Raw genomic sequence first — 20347 nt, 5'->3', positions numbered from 1 at the left:
TGTTAAACAAAATGAAGTATTCTCTGTAAGAGAAGAGTATATCACATCTCTGCATTTCTTCCCTTCTTTTTTCTTACTTGCACCATCACACGCAGAGTAGAACTCTTTTTTTGTCTACCTTGATTTTTCTCGTGATAGTAAACATATAGTCCTAACTCTGGAAAATGGGGTTTGCTTGCAAATCCGTAGCTTTAAATAATGTGTGTAGCTGTGGTTGTGTTGCAGTGTGAATTGCTGTTGATCTCGCTCACTGCACCTCAGAAAAATAAATGGTTTCCGAGGCATGCCTGTTGAAACAAAATATTCAAACTGAATCTTTGTACAAGTATCAGGATTAAAGTTTGAAACAAAGATAAGGCAAAACACATTCAGCTAATTGTGGAGAACAGGTATGTTTCTGGAAGCGAGCCCAGAAGTATTGCATGTTGTCCTAACCTTGTCCATTGTTCAGGTATTCAGCTGAAAGCTGAGATTTCCAGAAACTAATTTGTGATTGCACAGCACATGCATTCTTGAAACAGCAGTGCTACCTCTGTGGATGTTTAATATTTATAGGATTTGAATGTAATGTCATATGAGCAAAAATAGCTCTGAGCCACATGTTCCCTCTCTGCTGCGCTCTGCTTGGAGGAGCAGATCTGGGTAGACACGTTCAGAATTAGCAGGGTGAGGGGAGCACGCTTCAAGGCACGCTGTTGTCTGCCTTCAAACACTGTGAAAACCTTGCTGCATGAACTCTGTGTAACTGGGTCTCCACAGCAGTGGAGGTTATTTTAGTAGGGCAGCACAGTGAGCCAGGGAGCAATACCTTGCCAGCTAGGCTCCCCTCTGTACTGATGGATGTTCAAGAGAGTTCCTGCTGTTTAAAAAGCACAAGGAGGCATCATTAATTGCAAAATGGCTCCAAAACACAACCTGAAAAGCATAACATATGTGTAGTAGCTTGAGAAAATGAATATAATGGGGCAGATCTTCAAATGACATCAATCATCACAGCTCAACCAGGAGCTGACTGGTAATATAAAGCTATCTCAGTTAACTCACATTGGCCTTTTTCCTTTTGCTTAAGGTATGCAGTGAGACTAAAAACCCACTCAGGCCCCAACGCCACACCAGAAGACAAACAGCTGGCAGCATTATGGTTAGTAGATCAAGATTTCCTCAAAAGGCTTCTTTTCTGCAGCATGCCAGTTCTTTAAAATCAGATGCTGGGGGCAGTCAGATAGGATTACGTTGTCTATCACTATAAAGAGAATACTTTCTGCTTGAGGAAGGTCCGGCCCTTGTATAACTGCATCAGGTCTGCATTCTGTCTCTGTAAATAAGCAATTCATACTTATCGACTGTGACAGGTCAGCTATGGCAAGTCAGCATAATTAATTTTTAAATGCCCGATGGTTTGTTGTTTTTATGAGTGATGTACTTTTGTACCAATAGCTTGGTAAGTTCTTTTGTGGCTGACGTTTTAGGCTCAGTAATCGTAAATTGTATTTACACTATATGAAGGGAGATGTTGTGATGGTGATAATTAAGCTTCTTGCATTACCTTCTAAATTGAGATTTCTAGATATATGCAAGCAGCTTAGATTCTACAAGGTGGTTGCTGATTGCTAATAAAACACTAAAAAGTTATGAAAATCAAATTTTAATTTAATATCTATGTAGTTAATACATAAAGTACCTATTACATGGTTACTGACTTTCAGTAAGTGGGCATTTACAATCAGCAAGTGTGTTTTTAACATCTATTAACCATCTGTTAAAAATCCAAATTATATGCATCTTTAGGCTCCATAAATAAAGAGTCCTAATTAATCATTTGTGTAAAAAAGAACACAATATTCAGAGACATATTTTTTTGCAATGCCTTTTCTTTGTCACTGGTTTGCTGTGGCAATCAGGAGCACAGAATAGATTAATGGGACTTGCTTTAAAAACACTTAGGTGGGAGAACGACTGAAAATTGGTTAAAAAGAAATAAACCGGCATTATGAAGTGTTCTGCAGAACTGCCACAGCGCCTTAGCAGGTGGAATTGAATCCAAATTCATGAAGCCACTGCATCTGTTTAAGCAGAAAGGTCAGCGCGAGGGAAAGCAGACGGTGCCTTCTCTCAGCGATGAATAGCAATCCTAACTCACCGTCTGCCATCTAGCAGATGAGCTGACACCATTTGCATATGTACTGTACCTGTGAAGGTGACAGAGTGAGAGTTATGATGACTGTAAGTCCATTGAATCCTCTGGCTGCTCCCAGCACCAGCCGGGCACGGTGCCACACAGTTTGCGCACCTGACTCCAGACTCCTAAGGAGAGACTGTCCTCCAGTGGTGAAAGGCAGAAATTCACATTTTCAATTTAGAAAAAGAGGCAGTGGCTGTGAATTATAGAAACCCTGGCTGGGCTTTTCAAGAGCAACTTGGGAATTTGAGTGTTTTGATGAGTTGTTGGCAGCCCCGCAGGGCACGTTAGTATTCCTGAACACCGTGAGAAGGGAACAACTCTGCGCTTTCCAAATTCACGCCTCCTTCTGCTGTTTCCGATTGGGTTCCAAGATTAAATATCGCTTTTAAAAATAAGGCCTCTGCTGCCAAGTGAAAAGTAAAACATACTAGGCTTTTGTTTCAAAAGCTATGTTACTGTGGTGCAATCCTATCCTGCCTAATCAAAAATCTTACTAGGAAGAGGCTGTGGTAATTCTTGATTTTGACCAATACGTCTAAATCCAATAGCAAAGACAAGAGTTTGTGTATCCTGAATGCTGATTGTCAGTTATCTTTATGTATGAGTATAATTAATTTGCTACTATTGCTTGTTTACTTACATAGCATTATAAAGGTGTCTGGCACTCTGCAGACTGACAAGGATCAAGGGGGCAGACAGTTCCACTGCAATACGATGAGTTTGTCAGCTCTCTGATGATTTTCTCTGTGGAAAGAACATGGCCTAGGAATACTCTCTAAGCTCCTACATAGTTTCCATTCTGGTTTCTCATGAAGGAGCTAGGCCGGTGAAGTATGGGCAGGTCTGAAGCTTCCCTGTTTCCTGGTCATCTCCAGCTCCTGGAAGAGACCAAAATAGACCCAGGATGGCTCTAGTTTATTATTATATCAGCTCCTGCCCACCATAATATAGTCCCAGGATAAGGTGCCAAAACAAGAAATATAAAAACTATATATATTGGGTTCCAGGCCTGTTAAAAACTCTTTGTCGGGGAGGCCTTTGGTCAAATGGACAGATTTCAAGTCAGAGTCAAGGCCTGGGGACCCAACTCTGCAAATCCTTCTTAGTACGGAGGTTATTTAGTACCTCACTAGTAGCACCCATCGTAATGTGGCCTGCCATGGCTGTAATACCTAGCCTTGCTCATGAACCCGTGGCCAAGTGTGCAATATTGTAAACAAAATGGAACAAAATGGTGATAATAATAGTAAGCAAGGTGCTGTCAGCTTTCCAATGTCTGTTAGTTTAAGAATGAAAGATAATTAATTAGGATTGTTGTTTAGTTATTATTCAGGGGACACACTTTACCTTCTGTTCTCCTTTTGTTCTAGTTACCGCTGCCTGGCACTTCTGTACTGGAGGATGTTCCGACTCAAGAGGGACCATGCTGTCAAGTATTCAAAAGCGCTTATTGAGTATTTCAAGGTGCTTTCTCTATGGCATGTTTTAGTATCAGTGCGTCATTATAGAAAACACAGCATCTTTTTAAAAACAGGTGCCATGTTGGGCTCAATTCTTCCCCAGTGAAGTCAGTAGGAGTTTTACCATAGAATCCCATGGCAACACTCAGTTTCTAGTCAGTCATGCTGCATTCACAAGGGACCCTGTTTGCAATACACAGATCACGTCTCTCCGTAAGAGATGGATTGTTCATGCTACCGAAGAAGCATATTCAGATTATTCTTAGTCAATTGTCTAGTGCTATTCAGCTGTGTTCTGAATAGTTTTTGCAGATTTTGCTCTAGGAAGCCCCTTTAGGATTACACTTCACACTAGATTCCTGTAAGTTGAAGACTTTGATCAACTTCAGTCGTTAGCTGCAGGGCTTCCGTTTAGCAGCATCGATAGGTAAGACAGTGCAGTGGGACACCTTCCTTCCCTAAGGAACTCACAAACAACCCACACTGACTTCAGTTGTACAAAAGCGTCAGAGGACCACCTAGCTGCCTGCCCTGTGTTTGACACAGCACTGCTGGCTCCCCCTTCCTGATCCGCTTCTCCTGCTTCTGCTTCCATTCTCCACTCTCTGCCTGGTGCACAGCCTGGTTATTTTGAATAAGGCAGGAAGTCATTCAAAGTACTTTAATGTATTTTACCTGAGAGTCAACCTTTCTCTGGAAAATATCTCAAGAACAAAACCTTTCTGGGGGAGCCCACCAGTCCATCCAGCATTTGCGCTAGCCTTCATCTTTCTAATCAAAAAAATACATATGTCCGAGTGCTCTAAGACAAACTGTTTTTGTGGACCCTGAATAGCTATATGTCTCTGGATGCAGGGCTCATCTTTTTTTTTTTACTTTTTGCAAGGGGATGTACCTTGAAATGAAAAACATCCATCCTTTGACATTTTGGTAATAAAAAATTTCAAATACAAGCACAAATGTTCATGACCAGATTTTAAATGCATGAAGACAGTGCAGGAAATTGACAGATCTGTTATTGCCAAACTGAAATTGAAGTCACTGTAATCGCTTCTAAAAATTTAGCAATATATAATTCAACATGTTATGTTTCTCTAACAATGACTTGATTTCAGGGGAGAGAAATATATGCCTATTATAGCACTTTATTTTTCTTTACCAGTTCAGAGAATACCTGCATTAAGAACAGGATGGTCAGGCTCTCAACCATGTAAAATGTCTCCTACTAGCAGGCAGGAACTGTTTCACAGCAAACATAAAATGGACTTATACTCTGTTATAGCCAAGATGAGCTTGTTTTTTGCAGAGCTCCTGCTGATGTAATGATAGCATAGATTCACATTAGAAAGTATTCTCACCTTTGAAAGTAAAAGTGGAAAAAAATCCATTTGCTATAATTTTCAGTGGAAAACAAGCCAATTCTCCACTCATTTCATATTTGGTATCTAAAAGCTTTCAAAACCAAGTGACGTGAAATGCTGACTGCATTAAGAACTTCCACATATACTATCAATCAAAGAAAGATTTTAAACCTTGTCACATGCACTTTCAGGGAAAATTAGATATACTTTTCTTTTAAAAAAGAAAAAAAGTGTTATTGAAATCTCCTTTTAAGCATTTTATTTCCATTTTAAAAAAATTAATGCAGGAGAGAATTAAAAGAAACCACAGACATTCAGGAGCTAGAAACATTTGAGAGTATAAAGAAATCAAGAGAATGGGCAGCAGTAGGCAGAGTGGGATAGGAGATGGTCCCTTACATCATTACATTCTCTTCAGAATCCTTATTCCCACTTTTCTGGTGGAGAACTGAGAGGAGGCTGGAGTAATATTCCTAAAATGATGAGAAAAAAGATATCTGAAGTTGTGTACCGTAAGGCAGAGGCTAGTTAAATTTACAGTGCAAGCATCCTTGACTTTAATTTTCATATTTTCCTTCCTCCGACTCTGTATGTATGCACTCAATTCTGTTTCACTGGAAAGATGAAGCCCAGTAGTCCTGAGGCAGAAAAAAAAAAAAAAAAAGACCTAGACTTCTGTTAGAGGAGCAAATGCCAAGAATTCACTAGCTGGTTCTGTTTAGGACAGCAAAGGAGAAGAAAGAAAAGAAAACCCATTGAAAGAAGAACCCATTGTGCACTGTGGGACACCCAATAGCTTATTATTCATACCGGTTACCCGGGATGTAGAAGGCCCAGGGTCAAAATGTAGGAAGAATATCAGGGTACCAAGAGCACTAATGTGATCACTGCTAAAATACCGTTAACTAAAGATGTGGGGACACACAAGGGAGTTCAGAGGACATGTCAAATCTGAGAAAACAAGCTTTATGAAGAGAGGCTCGGGAGATTTGTCCAGCTTACTGGAGAAGAGGTTAAGAGAGGACATGATCATTGTGTATATGGAAACAGAGCCAATAATGCCAGGTGACATTCAGTTTTGCTGGCACAGGACCAACAAAATCCAAAAGCTAGCATTGAAGTTAAGAAAATTCATTCGTGAAATCCTGAAAGAGTCTGTTTCCTATCTGTGAGGTCTGCTAAACCTTAGAACAGGATACTAGAGAACAAGGAGGATAAGCGACATCTTAGGATTTCTATATGATCAGCTATATTTTCTTTTTTAATGTACATTAATTCAGCTCCTGGTAAAAGTTCCATGACTTGTTAGAAAAGGGAAACTGCTGATGGAGTGTCCTGGGGGATTGCTTCTGGCCTTGAAATCTGTGCATCTCTGAAGCCCCTTGTTTATCATTTTTCCTTCACGAGCCATGGGAGAACAGAAGTGTTCGTACTGCTGTTAACACTAGCTTGTAACTTGTACAGCTTGTAACACTTGCAACTCTGCATTTAAACTGTAAACAAATCTCCAGCTGCAGGATTTCACTTGTCTCCTGTGGTTGTCAAGAAGGGTGGGTTGTTCCCCAGTGCACAATTATCTGCATGTATTGCTTCAGGGGAGTGTGTAAGGATGTCTCTTTCCTCTGAAGAAGCAGAGATTGGCCACTGCCAAACAAGAGGCTGTGGATGGGATGGACCAGAAAAATCTTGTCTCTTAGATTTCTGTTTCTTGCGTGCTTCTTTCTTACAGGCCCAGGATTAAATCAGTGACTGCATTTGGGAGTGGGAAGGAGTTTTTCTGCAGGCCAAATGGGCAGGAATAAATAAATTCCCAATTCTTGTTGATTAATTGCTTGGATCATTTTCGCTACTCAGTTCCCTACTATTGCCACCTTAGTTTCTGCTGCTCTAAATGTGGTTCGGAAGGTAGTCTCTTCTCAAGGAATGGCATGGGTTAAGTAAAATATACCAGTAAGAATCTTAATGACTATATAGATATACAAAAAATCATATTAAATGATCTAATGTCCCCATCTGGCCTTAAACCCTTCAACAAGAAAAACCACCACTCCACAAAAGTAGTTTCTCGCCCTGCAAATTCTATCTTACTCAGACCAAGTGGACCGAGGAGTCTCACAGATGCCAGGGAGATTTTATTAGCTTTGAGGATACAGGGAGGAGAGAGTGGGAAAAAGTAATCCATTTAATTTTCTCTCTCTATCACAAGAAATTCTAACCTAAACCTGGGAAAGAGTCCTGACAGCACTTTCTTCTGAGCAACTAGGTTTTGTATGAAAAGATCCACCTTTAACTAAAGTGTTTTCCTAACCAGTCCCAATCCCAGAGAGCTTAATAGAATGTGATTTGAGTCTGTGCTGCAGCACTGCTTCATCACATCCAAACTAGGCTCAGTGGGTTTATTGCATCATGAGACATGAAGACTTCTATCTGCACAATCTTTTCTTTACCTATCCTTGCTTTTATACTGTTCACTGTTCTTTATTTCGTGGTCTTATATAAATTATATGCATTGTGAATTATTTTTGCCTTTACAGAATTCATCAAAAGCTGCCCAGACCCCATCTCCTTGGGGTGCCAGTGGAAAGTAAGTTCTCTTGTCACGCAGAAACTTATATCAGACTGGCTGTCAGAAATTATGTTTTCTTACCTGCAATACATTCTGATACTCTCATGTGTTTAATCCCACCACCCTTTTAAGTAACTGTGTTAACATCCAATTTCAGGAGCACAGGAACTCCATCACCCATGTCCCCTAGCCCTTCTCCAGTCAGCTCTGTAGGATCCCAGGGGAGCACAGGGGCCCCTTCCCCATCTCCTATAATCAGCATCCCACAGCGCATTCATCAGATGGCCGCCAACCATGTCAGCATCACCAACAGCATCCTGCACAGTTATGACTACTGGGAGATGGCGGACAACCTGGCCAAGGAAAACAGAGGTGAGTGATTCAGTGCACTGGACTATTTTAGAACAACGCATACTTGATTTTGGTCGGGTAAAAATCACTGATCTATTTTGATAAGGGCAATGTCCACAAGGAATGACTGCAGAGTTGATTTTCCTTTCAGTTCCAGTCTGTCCCAAAATGTAGCCCGAAAGGCAGTTCTGATAGCTCTCTCACTCAGAAGCAGCAGTATAGCACTAATTTTTATCTTTCTTTGGCTGACCAGGACAGGTGCAGACAGCACAGTTACCAGCATAGCTGTAGGTAGTACTCGCTGCCATCTGTGTCGTTCTGGAGAAGAAACTTTTTGGGAGGTGAGGCAACTCCCTGCTCCTCAAAATCATGGAGTTGAATGGGATGCATTTAGTTTGGCCATATCAAGAAATACGAGCTTCTTTCCTTTTTGCAGAAGGGACGGACTCTCCCTGCCCTCCCCCTTACACACACGCACATACAGGTAGACACAGAAGGGCATGAGGTGCCTTCACCCCCCCTTAAGGCAAACTTCTCTCAATTGAACTGGTTTCCCTGAGTAAAAGCATTCCCAGCATTTGACTTGATTATGGTTTTATGGTTCCTTGGTTTTAAAACTGTGTAATTTATATATCTAAGCTAGAGATGTGGCAGGATTGAAATCAGAATGAGGATACGTAAGTGTAGGTGTGTATATGTGAGCTGGGAACCCAGGCTCCTGTTATAATTGATGGAGCTTTGGTCAATACAAACAGCAGAGCTGAGAAAGCTCTTCAGTTCACCCTGGAGGGGACACAGGGGTGCAACTCAGTTGCCTAAACAGAGGTGCCAAATGCTGTTTGAGGTCTTTTCCCACAGTGCCATCCCAGAAGTCTCCTGTATGTCTTGTGTTAGATCTGCCAGTCCAGAGTGGATATCTCAGTTGCCTGCGGGTGTCTCAAATGGCACTAGATGCCTGTATGTAGGCAACTGAATTAAACCCTTAGTGGCTAGTTAGCCAAATTACTTTTTAGTCTGGGATGATCATGTTGTACAGGTCTCTATTTGACTGTCACAGCAGTTTAGATATCTAGCATATGTATAGATAGACGCTTGTATGTAAACTTTTGGACTTAGTTGTCCTTAATCTCAGAATAAGTCCCGCCCAGCATCTGTTTGCTTTATCAAGGCTTAACAGAAATGCAGAGCCAAAGAACTGATGATTTTGTTCTTTAAAAAGAAAACTGCATCAGCCCATAGTATCATGAACCACAGGGCTTTAGAATGAATCTCACTGGCACTAAACTTTCATTCCCATGAAATGTTCAGCTTGACTCAATTTGCAAGAGAATAAAATCTACTAAAGGGTGACAAACAGAGAATACAACTTTGCTCTTCTAATGCTGAATCTTTTTTTTGTTACAGATTTTTTTAACGACTTGGATGCATTGATGGGACCTGTCACCTTGCACAGCAGTATGGAGCATTTAGTTCAGTACACTCAACAAGGACTTCACTGGGTGCGGAATAGCGCTCACTTGTCATAATGACTGTGTGCCATTCACGTGGACTGTATAACTTCCATGGATAATTCAGTTATTCTGGACACTGTGCTACAGAAATAGTCAGCCACAGCATTGATCCAAACAAAGGTGAATATTTCTTCAATGTTGAACAAACTTTTTCTGAGTGTAGACATGTACGTGTGCGTATATACGATATACAGTGATGTCTCTTCAGAATGAATTGTTCTGTACCACTCTCCAAACATTTTCATACACTAGAAATAATAGAAAGAACTGATCTTAATACACAAAACATATCCTTTCTACTCTCGTGCTGAAAAACTCAGAAATCAAAATCTCATGGGTTGGTTGAACCAAGTGCAGTAAGCACAAATCCCTATTCAGCAAAGCTCTCAGTAGACTCTTAAATTTAAGCTTGTACTGAAATCCCATTGACTTCAGTGGAGCTTAAGCACTTACACAAGGGCTTTCCTGAACTGGGATGAATGGGGGCAAATCACGGCCATGGAGAACTTTTACTGAGAGCACAGATGCCACAGAAGTTTCAGTATTAAAGTTCCATCTTGCTGTTACTTCCCCACTGGGACACACAGAGGAGTCGTGTAGACTGCATTAATATGGAGAAAGAAGGCATTCCTTCACGTGCAATAAGTTTCAACAGATTGCAGGCATTTCTTTATCTCCTGTCTTTTTAAATAACCACACCTCTTCTTCAGCTCCTCACCAACAGTATGACCTACCGTTTCAAGTAAAAAACCTGAAAAACAGATATGCTAATAGCAAGAACTTAAAAGAGACTGTGGAAAATTGCATTCTGTTACTGACAGCAAATAGATAAATGAAAAAAAAATTGCAAACTGCAATCCACTTAGTAAAGAAAATGTATAAATTCCAGCTGCGTATACACAGAGAGACAGAGAGATATCTGTAACATTTGTTGGCTTTGCATGGGAAGGCTTCATCTTACAGATTTTGATTTTTGTATCTTTTTCATCCAGCAGAAGCTTGCTGCATTTTCTTCTAGGCTGTATGGGAACATTACATGCAATTTCCTTTATCTGGGAAGCTGAGTTTGCTGCTTACCAAGCTAAGAACTGTTTCTATCATAATCCTCTCACTCTTCATGCATAATCCTCAACTAGGGTTTAATGTTTCTTGATTTACAGAATGTTTTCAGTTCCTGTTGACAAGCTGTTTTTGGTACCAGGGGATTTAATCCTGCAATAATTGCAGTTGAATTTGGGTCAGCTGAGGTCAAGGCCAGTTCCTAACAGCTATGTTTGCATTTAGTGCTTTTTTTTTTTTTTATTTTCAGTAGGTTTGGCACATTTAGTTTTCTTCTTCTGTATTGGAAATGTAATTTTGTTGCCTATTTTGCAGTCAGATTTGCAGCCCTTACTCAGCTCAGCAGCTCCAGTGACTTCAATGGACTCTTCTTGCCACTGCCACTGACGGGACCCTTTGTTTGTTATTTTCTAATCTAATTTACTTATATATTAAGGAAATACGAGTACAAAAAAACTCTTTCAATAGAAGATACAAATAGAAGTAGCCACTAATATTGATGGTTGATCAGCTACTCCCTGCTGCCTTTTTTTCTCCCCCATTTTTGAAGAGCTGCATTAAAAATAATAATAATAATAATAATATGGCATATTTTCTCATTAAAACATCTTTGGTAAGACAGGCTATATTTACCCAATGGTAAAGAGCAGGTTTGAGAGCACATTGAGCTTGACATAGCTGCATTTTTTTTTTTGTCTAGGCTACTTAACTATAACTCCAGCTATTGCTCAGACTCAGAGCACTGACACTGTCCTTTGAAGCAGCCCAGCAGGGTAGCTACTGGGGAATGCTCAGCCCCCGGCCATCCTAGGCCAGTGTTTATGTACCAATTGGTGCTCGCATCCTTCCTCCTCCAGAGAGCTCCTGAGCTCCAGGAACTTCTTAGCATGGGCTTGTGTGTTATAGCGTGGGTAGTGGGCAAGGCTGGCTTTAAGAGTGAGCATGGACCTGCCTTTAAATGACAAAGTAAATGTTCTCTGAGTCCTCCAGTGATTCTTAACTCCAGCTGTTACCTGCCCCAAAAATAACACAAATTATTTCATCACAAGTATCAGTGGGGAATTTGATCAGTGCCTTTCTGTTTATTACTTTCCTGGTTTTCAGCTGTGGAAGTCTGCCCTGATTTACTAGACTGAATTCTGTGAGCTGCCATAAGCAATGGATTCTGTGAGCTGCTTCAATACTGTAGGAAGGTACTGTGGGATTTCTCCTCAGATCAGGAAAGTGAAATTCCCATTAGATTAGTTTCTGTTTTCTTCGATGGTGCCTGTGATATTTGTCTTCAGATAAGTTTTTTGAGTTTGGAAGTCCTTATTGCTATTTAATGTTGAGCAAATTTAGAAGCAACATATATTACTTGCCTTAAATGGAGTTTAGTTTTATTGCACACTTAGCATTTGAGTTTCAAGGAGGGAACTTTGAAGCATGTTTATTTTATTAAGATTAGGATATTTTTCCTAATCATAATGAACTCTTCGTATGGATGTCATATGTCAAGCCACTTCAAAGAAATGCAGGAATTAATGCTGTTGTATTGTCACGTGTTTCCGAGTACTTAGGATCTATTGTAGATGATTGTCCTTTCCTGTAAATTGTTCTTGTATTGAAGTATTCCAGCTAAAAGACCCGTTGATTTCTGATTTTTTTAGTTTTTATGCTGGCATCATCTATGTTGACTATCTGATGAGCACTCTGAGCCTTAATCTCTGGTGGTGTAACAGGATGAAGTAGCAGCCATTTAAACCAACTAGACGTATAAATGGATTAGAGGTTTTGGCCTTCTCTCCATAAGGCTTCTTACAGCTGGACTGTTTTGGTGAGGTTGTTCAGAATATTCTTCTGGGTAGACTATTTACTATATATGGTTGCAGCTGTTTGGATGACTGGAGCTGAATGCGGCATGGTGACAACAAATCCTTCCTTTCATTTTCTTAGGGCCTGATCTGGAAAAGTGCATGTGGTTTTAAGGTCTGGTCCAATCAAGCATATGCTTCACTTTAAGAACCTGAATAGTCCTGTTTATTTCAACAGGAGCTGAAGGTCCTCTGTGCATTCTAGGTGAGACCAGTGGAGATTGTTCTTATTTGAGGTTCCATGAAGGAAGCTTATTCATTTTAATCTGTTGTTAAAGTCCAGGAATGTGTAGGCTTCTTTACACCGCAGCAATTTGCAGGTTCATTTTGCAGAAGTAAGAAGTCATTCTGTAGAAATCCAGAAGGATTATGCCTGGAGGGAGAGGTTTGTTTACAAATGAACAGACGCTTCTGAATCAGTCAGGGCTGGTAAAGCAATTGGGATGCACTCAAAGGAACCACATAGCGCAGGTGCGTACAACCAGGGCAGGGTAGCTTATGGGATATTCAGAGACAGCAAGATTATACAGACCCCACTGGCCTTAACCTTTTATGGCATTCCTCGGTGGCATGAATGACAGATGAGAGTAAAACATATACAGAGGCTCAAGTGTGGCTAAAAACTAAGCATAGTCCTCACATCATATGAAAGGAAATCCCAGTCCCTTGCTTGCCTATTTCTTTTAATCCAAATATCACAGGGCTCCAGAGGAAGAGACTACAATGAACAGAGGACTTTACGAAAGGAGGTTAAGGAAGATCAAGCCCTAAGTGTAGATGCAAGCACATATGTATATACTGTAAATCTAAATAGTAATAAAAGTCATTCAGCATGAAGGATATTACTAGTGCCTGCCTGCCATTGATCATCAAACACCTATCACTGAGCAGCCATATCACCTCAGAAGTGCAGTAACTGTTAGCAAAATAATTTGTGCAGCTAATTAATTTATAAGAAATGCCCCTTTGGGATTGTGCCATAGTATCTCTTTTGTAATACAAATGTTCAACCATTTTTCATAGCTACTGATACAAATCTACATCACTGAAATGTCAGGATATCTTTTTTCCTAGATGAGGACATATACTTAGACCTGGCTAATCTGTGCTTAGTTTATCTACCCAAGAGACTTTAGTAGTCACCCGCCTTAACGCACGTACAGCATATACTATTGACTGACTTAGTTGTAGTTTTTAATACAAATGAAATTGGAATTTGCAAAATGACTTGGATTAATGGCGTCTGCCTCTGCATCTCTGCAGATGTGACATTAAATGTTTCATGTTTTTAAGCAGGAAAGGTTGAATTTTTTTGTAAATAACAGTGGCTGAATTCCTTGATCTTTTTACAAGATTTTTGTAAATTAAAAGATTGTCAAAGCAATATGTTTTTTTACTCTCCTAAATTTTCTGGAGGGTCATGAGTTCATGGTCAAAGCTATATTAAGAACATCTCCTTCTGCGATATGCCTTGCCTTTACCTAATCCGCTTAACGCTTAGTATGTCAAAAAGAAATGTTTCTTTTTCACAATGATAGCAATGTTTCCCTCCCCCCATTAAGGCAGAATCCTCAAGCTAAAGAATAAAATCTCCTAACACAATAGAAATACAAACAGTGCCTGAAGAATATGAATTTGTTAAGATAACGATAGGAGTTTGGGTGGCACAGATCTAACATGCCTCTCATTTTGATAACTTTTTGTTAGCATTTACACCACATATTTAAAGTCATTGTGTTTGAAACTAGAGAATTACTCTGATTCTCATGTCATAAATAGGCCTGATGGGCCTGATCACTATCATAATTGTTGCATTAGTTGATGTGCTGTGTGCCGAAGGCTGGTGAGGCACCACGGATAAATTTGTCAGAATGCATTCAGAAAAGCATTTGGATGCTCTTACGTCTAGAAAACTGGACAACAGTGTCTCTCGCACAGTACTGTTAGCATGAAACTTTGGTTACTTTAACATCTCTCATAAAGGTGCCATTGCCTTCAGTAAGGACAATGCTCCATTTCCAGCATTACTGGGGTGAATCCAGCATTACAGCATTACTGCTGTGAATTTTTTTTAATATTAACTAACACATTGGGAAAGTCACTTTGGGAACTGTTTTCCCTCACTGCATAGAAGAAAACACTTACACTGAGATTTGGAACGTCCAAGGCTCTATACGTCTTTCTCTCAAAAGAGTATGGTTTTCCTCAGTGAGAAAGGCAGGATTCAACTGGGGATATTTCCTCAGGTAATTCCTTTGTGTCTGCGTACTGCCTGGCTCCATTGTGCTTGCTAGTCTTCAAGTATGCATGCACTTTCAGGGCTGTTTTCTACTTTGGCAGCCCAAGCTACCCTTCAAACAAGGTGCTGGAGCATGGAGCAAGCAAGTAACCCACAAGTGGCATAAAAGGCCCTGCTTTCTCCCGCAATGCCAGCAGCAAATACAGTGAGACTCCCTCTCTTTCCTGATGTGTAGTTTGAATTTCACACTGTTTGCTTTTCCTCCAAATTCATCACTGCTTTCCCCACTGCTACTGCTGCAGAATAACCAGAATACAATTTAGGTTCAGGTCAGAGCAGAAGCAAAAGCTATAGGGGAGAACACAGAGCAGTGGAGTGACAGCCTCTGCCGATATGAACTCTCCTATAGCTATAGTAATAAACTGCTTCTGCTCTGACCTGAACCCGAACAGCGTTTTGGTTATTCCACAACACCACCCTCTAAGGGCTCCAGTGAGTGCAAGGAAGACTAAAGAATGCCAAAAAATTGGGGATTTCCTCTGTCCCACGGCACATATTCCTTTTTGGGAGAGAACATAGAGAGGAGCATGGATTATAAGGCACTCAGATCTCATGTTCCTCATATATACTAACACAGGGATACTTAAACTTATCTGCCTCATAGGGCTTTATGAGAATTAATTAATGTCTGAAAATCACTTTGCATCCTCAGAAGGAAAGTGCTGTACAAGAGCTATGGAAAAAACTGCTAAGCACATTGGATGAATTTCACCCCTGAGTCTAGAGCTACAAGACCCTTGAACTCTTAAATACCACGTAAGCTCTCAAAGTAAGTGCCAGAGTATATAAAAGCTCTGCTTAGCACTGAGGGGAACCAGAGCCTAGGTGAAAATGCCATTCCCAGAGTATCCATAACTTTGATCCTGGTGGAAAGCAAGAATCACAACAGCACCGAATAGGACAGACAGTGCAGGCTAACCACGTGGTGTGCAGCCTAAAAACTTTAAGGTTCTATATATGTCTTTAAGTCACTTTGTCTTTCTATGGAAGAAATTTGCCTCCCAAATCTTACCGAGTCTATTTCTTCTGAACAGCCTCAGAAATGTTCAACTTCTTTGTTATGCCAAATCCAGCTTTGAATTACTCCCAATCAATGGGTATTTTCTTTAAAATGGTGCATTGCAGAGGAGACTGGTTGCTTTTGGGGATATAAGAAAAAAATATGTACCTCTATGCATCTTTTTGTGATGCACATTACCAGTAACTCATCCGGTAAGTCAGGTGGAGCTTATGTTGGCAATGCAATGTTCAGGGAGTTACCTTCCCAAAGCCCGCTGCTGTTAGCTGGCATAACAGGGTTAAATTCCCAGTGCTTTTCTGACACATTACCTCTACAAGTTAGCAGTAAAGCACTTCATCAATGCCAGGGAACGAACACCAATCAATCAACAAAATGTTTCTGTTGCTTTTGATGCTATTCAGACAATACTAACAAATCCATCCTTACTTAGCACGATTTATTGTTTTTTTCCTCCATTGAGCACTCTTCTATCTGGAATTCTCATCCCATCAACAGACATTTGAAAGGAAACACTTCTTGGGGGAACAAGCTAGACATAGATAAGACTTATGAAAGTATAGGCTCTTCTTAGTCTTTTTGTCACTTCTATGACAGAAAATACTTGTATTTAAAAAGCATATTTTTATTTGCAGTTGAGATTTTGGGGCCTGCCTTCATCCATGACAAACAAGTTCGTCTTCCAGTTGCGTAAAGTGCTGCCTGGGGACATGGGGACTTCTAGCTTGCCCCAGCAAATCACAAATAGTTAATTAGATCCATGATCGATACATTGATTAATTTTATATGTCCTCAGTCTTTCGTTTCACCTTCCTGATCGCACAGCTTGCTCTTCCTGCAGCTCTAGACATTTTCTTCCCCAACTCCATCTCCCAAGGAAGAGAAGGGAGACACTGATATTACTCACACAAGAAAAGATGGACGACCATGCAGAGCTGCTCTGAGCAGTTCAGGACCTTCCTGTTTTCTTCTCTTTCCCACCCAACTTGTGGGACTTGGCTACTTTCTCCCATTATTCCTTGTAAGAAATTTCTGTTCCCTCCTGAGGAAAACATACTGAGCACCACTGATGCTGTGCACAAATGCTGATGGGCTCTTCTCAGGGTAAGAAGGGAATGGAGGAGGCCCCTAATCTGGGGTATCTCCCAGCACAGCTGTGCAAGGGATCAAAAATCTAGTGCTGGTGACTCAGAAGCCCCTGTGGGAAATAGCAGTGCAATCAGAGGAATTACCGCAATGTCTCCAGGCCTAGTAGCCATGGGCTCACATTGTGCTATTGATTTGCTTGAATGAGCGTTGCCACTTTATGACCCTGCACTAGAACCAGGAGGAACTGGTGGCTTCCTACCTGTGCAAGGCTCTTTTTTTGGGTAATGTTGACACAGTCAGCATTATAACAATGCATGGAGGTCAAATAGCAAGAGAAGTTGGAACGGGAGAGAATAATGTCCTGACCTCAACACTGAAAGTGGGATTCATCTCATCCTGTATTGAAGGTCTAAAATAAACAAGATGAATCACACACTAGAAATGCCTCTTTCTCTCTCTCCACTGTCTACAGAGGGAATCTAGGTGATGGACTCAGATACAGAGGCAATATAAATCCCATCCCAGGTTTATGATTGTACCTGCTGCTATGGAGAGAGCCTGCTGAAATCGGTAAAATATCTTTGGATGCGCTGATGCAGGAGGATATGGCTGAGATCGCTTTGGGAGGTAGCAGACATGCAGGAAAATATGTATGGGGTAAATACATTTATTCCTGAAATATTTAAAACATTTATCCATATATTTTGGATTTGGGCCATCACTTCCCATTCTCTAATTCACAGGGCCCAAATCCAAAGAGGTAAGTAGTTACTTGAGGCCTGAATGTGCACCTGTATTCTATTAAGATTACTGAAATATCCCGATTACTGAAACATCCAGAAGATGTATTTTACAGTTTAGTAAACATGCAAAGGTACTTTTTTTTCATATGTTGTCTGAAAGTACAGCTGGCTTTCTGTAAACAGAAGAAACAGTTTTTCTGTAGCTTGTGAAAGAGATCAGATTGGCCATGAGCCAATATTAGGCCAATATTACTCTTTTTATGGAAATTCAACAGCATTTGTCAATTCGTTATGTGAAAGAACTGAAACAAACTTGCAATTTTATCCACGATGAACAGGCTGTAAGCAACACAGGGCCATCTAAAGCTCTTGACCTGCCTGCACAACAGCAGCCCCATAGCAGCTCCGGGGGTATTCTTGGACGTAATTTGAGGCAAGGCATTTCCCTTGCCTCCCTCTACTGTCAGTGGAGACTGAAAGAGCAGCTTCTTTAGTGAGACATTCAGAGCACTTGAATTAAGCTTTGCTTGTCGTGCCATTTGTAAGCTGTCTCTTTCCACTGACTGCAAAAGGAGCCTTGGGAGACCAGGCAAAAGAGCTGCGCAGCGTGCGTGCTTCTACCTGCACAGAGGCCAAGGCAAACATGTGGTCTTCAGGAAGCCAGGCCTTCCTGTGCAGTGCCATTACTGCATGCTGACCACAGTAGGCTGAAGTTATAACCAGTGTAACAAAACACGGCACATAAAAATGCAGACGTCGCCTACGACAGCTTCCTGCCTTCCTGCGTGTGTTATGAACGGATCTCTGGACTGCTGCGGTGTCTACCGACCTGGAGGAACCCAGGCCATGTCGCGATAGACGTCCTGCAAAGTGGACGATAGACTCCGCTCCAAAGAGTTATCATCTCACAAAAGCCAAAACCAAACTGCACAACGGGGTGGGGGGTGGGGGGGGGCGAGAGAAACAAGCGGGTGGGGAAGAGAGTACAGCGTGGCCAAAATCACAGCGTATTCACATCTGTCATTACTTATCCAGTCAGTACCAATAGTCACGGTAATCGGCATTTTCCTTCTCCTTTCCTAGGTGGTGTGTAGCACCAGTGGTTGAAATAGGCATGTAGTGGTCCCAGTTTGGGAGCCAGCCATTGGCTTGCCTCTTGAGAGACGTGTTGGAAGTGCAGGGAGCGTTCGGTGGGATACTGGCACATTTCAACTTTCCCCTCCCTCCTCATTTCACACAGCAAACTTCTAATGGAGAGTACTTGTCCAGCGGAGGTGTACAAAAATCAGTTTGTGACCAGCATTATTTTTGTAACCAAATGCAGAGAATTTCGTTTCCACATTTCATTTATAGCCACACGCACCAGCAAATTCTTGTAAAATTACTCAAGTCAGTATGGCTGTATTTGTAGCTGATAAAGTATTGCTTCTCTCAAATGGTGCTCTATTTGAGGCCTCACCCACCCAGCCACAGCTATAGCAGTTTATTTTCCAATGAGCATAATCCCACAATATGACCCTATATAGCAGGCGATATTGTTTACACAGCTTAATAAATGGAGTATTCTGTACAGTAATTTATGCTGTAAGATATGTACATATATCACCGTAGCAGTCACAAATGCTTTAAACTGCCTTATTTATTAGATCAGTTAGCATTTCTCCCCTTGCTCCAGAATATTTTAAATTATTTTTATCTTTTGCATTACATTATTTTTAGTTACTGCATTTTGACCCAATTATTGGGGGGGAAAAAGGTCTTTACAATAAATAGATATTTAAAATTTAAGTAGAAATAGCAAATTCACTGCCCGTTCAACTGATATAGCTCTGATTATGATTAAAAATAAATATCGTATACTCTTATCTGTGTATTATAGCATATGCCAGAAACCATATATCAGTTGTGATCAATACAAACAACAAGAGCTTTAGTAACTTTCACCTTGCCCATTCCTCCATTCTGAGACAAAAAAATAATAGGCCACTTAATCTAAAATGTTCCCCATGAGAGCCCTAGTCTTATTCCTTCCTCAGGCGGAACTCACATTGCCTTCAGTGGGAGCTCTACCTAGGTAAATGTACAACATAAGGACATTATAAAAATAAATATATCACAAATGAACAGTACTTGTGCTTGGTAGTCATCCCTATTTTCTTTTCCTAAGAAACATAGAGTAAACATTACATCTGTAACTCTCCTCTGTCTCCCGCCTCCCTTTTTGCTATACAAGTAAAAAATTGAGATTCTTAAACAATTGTATTGGTTCCATTCACTCGAGCAAAATATAAATCTTACAGGGATCAGTTCCGATTCAAACTAGAAAATAAAATGTTACTTCTGTTTGTTTTCATGTTAAATTCTGTCACACAATTAAACAGGTTCATGCATACAAAGGCAATGAAGTTACAGATGATTTGTTTTACTGTTTGGAGATTTTGCTATGTCCACAGTTCATATAAAACACATGTAGCACAGTTTCTAGGATGGTGAAAAATCCTACTGTAATGTAACAGAATGAGCCTTAAGGATTTGTAAGAATAAGCACTTTTATATTAAAAAGCAAATATTAATTCATCAGTAAGATTACTTTTTTAATGTGACAATAAACCATGAAATCAACATCCTTCTGTCTCAATTACATCTCATCTGTCTCTTTCTTAAACCTTTTCCCGAGTGAAAAAAATTGTCTCTTTTTTTCTTACGGCTTTTGGGTCCGAGCAGAGTCACCTGTGCTCCTGGCTAAGCCACCTACCCTTCTCCACACTTCATTCATGGGTGAGATCATTTGAAGCCTTCCTGTGGGGAAGAAGGAAAGGCACATCCAAGTGGCTCCTATTAACAAGGCACTGGAC

General features: G+C 40.6%; 1 protein-coding gene across 2 annotated transcripts in view; it reads left to right on the top strand.

Annotated features, from left to right (window-relative positions):
* The window catches only part of AFF3 (ALF transcription elongation factor 3), a 337446-nt gene extending 319022 nt beyond the window's left edge, over positions 1–18424 (top strand). For both annotated transcript variants that reach the window (XM_068924417.1, XM_068924407.1), the window contains exons 17-21: positions 1070–1141; positions 3553–3646; positions 7538–7587; positions 7727–7941; positions 9325–18424. In XM_068924417.1, coding sequence (XP_068780518.1) covers positions 1070–1141; positions 3553–3646; positions 7538–7587; positions 7727–7941; positions 9325–9446 — 553 coding nt within the window. In that variant the 3' untranslated portion in view covers positions 9447–18424. The remainder of the gene's footprint in view (positions 1–1069; positions 1142–3552; positions 3647–7537; positions 7588–7726; positions 7942–9324) is intronic.
* The last annotated feature ends 1923 nt before the right edge of the window (positions 18425–20347 follow it).

The sequence above is a fragment of the Struthio camelus genome, chromosome 1, assembly GCF_040807025.1.
Source record: "Struthio camelus isolate bStrCam1 chromosome 1, bStrCam1.hap1, whole genome shotgun sequence".
Lineage (NCBI taxonomy): Eukaryota > Metazoa > Chordata > Aves > Struthioniformes > Struthionidae > Struthio > Struthio camelus.
Note: the sequence above shows the minus strand (reverse complement) of the source record. Positions and strands in the feature narration are given on the sequence as shown.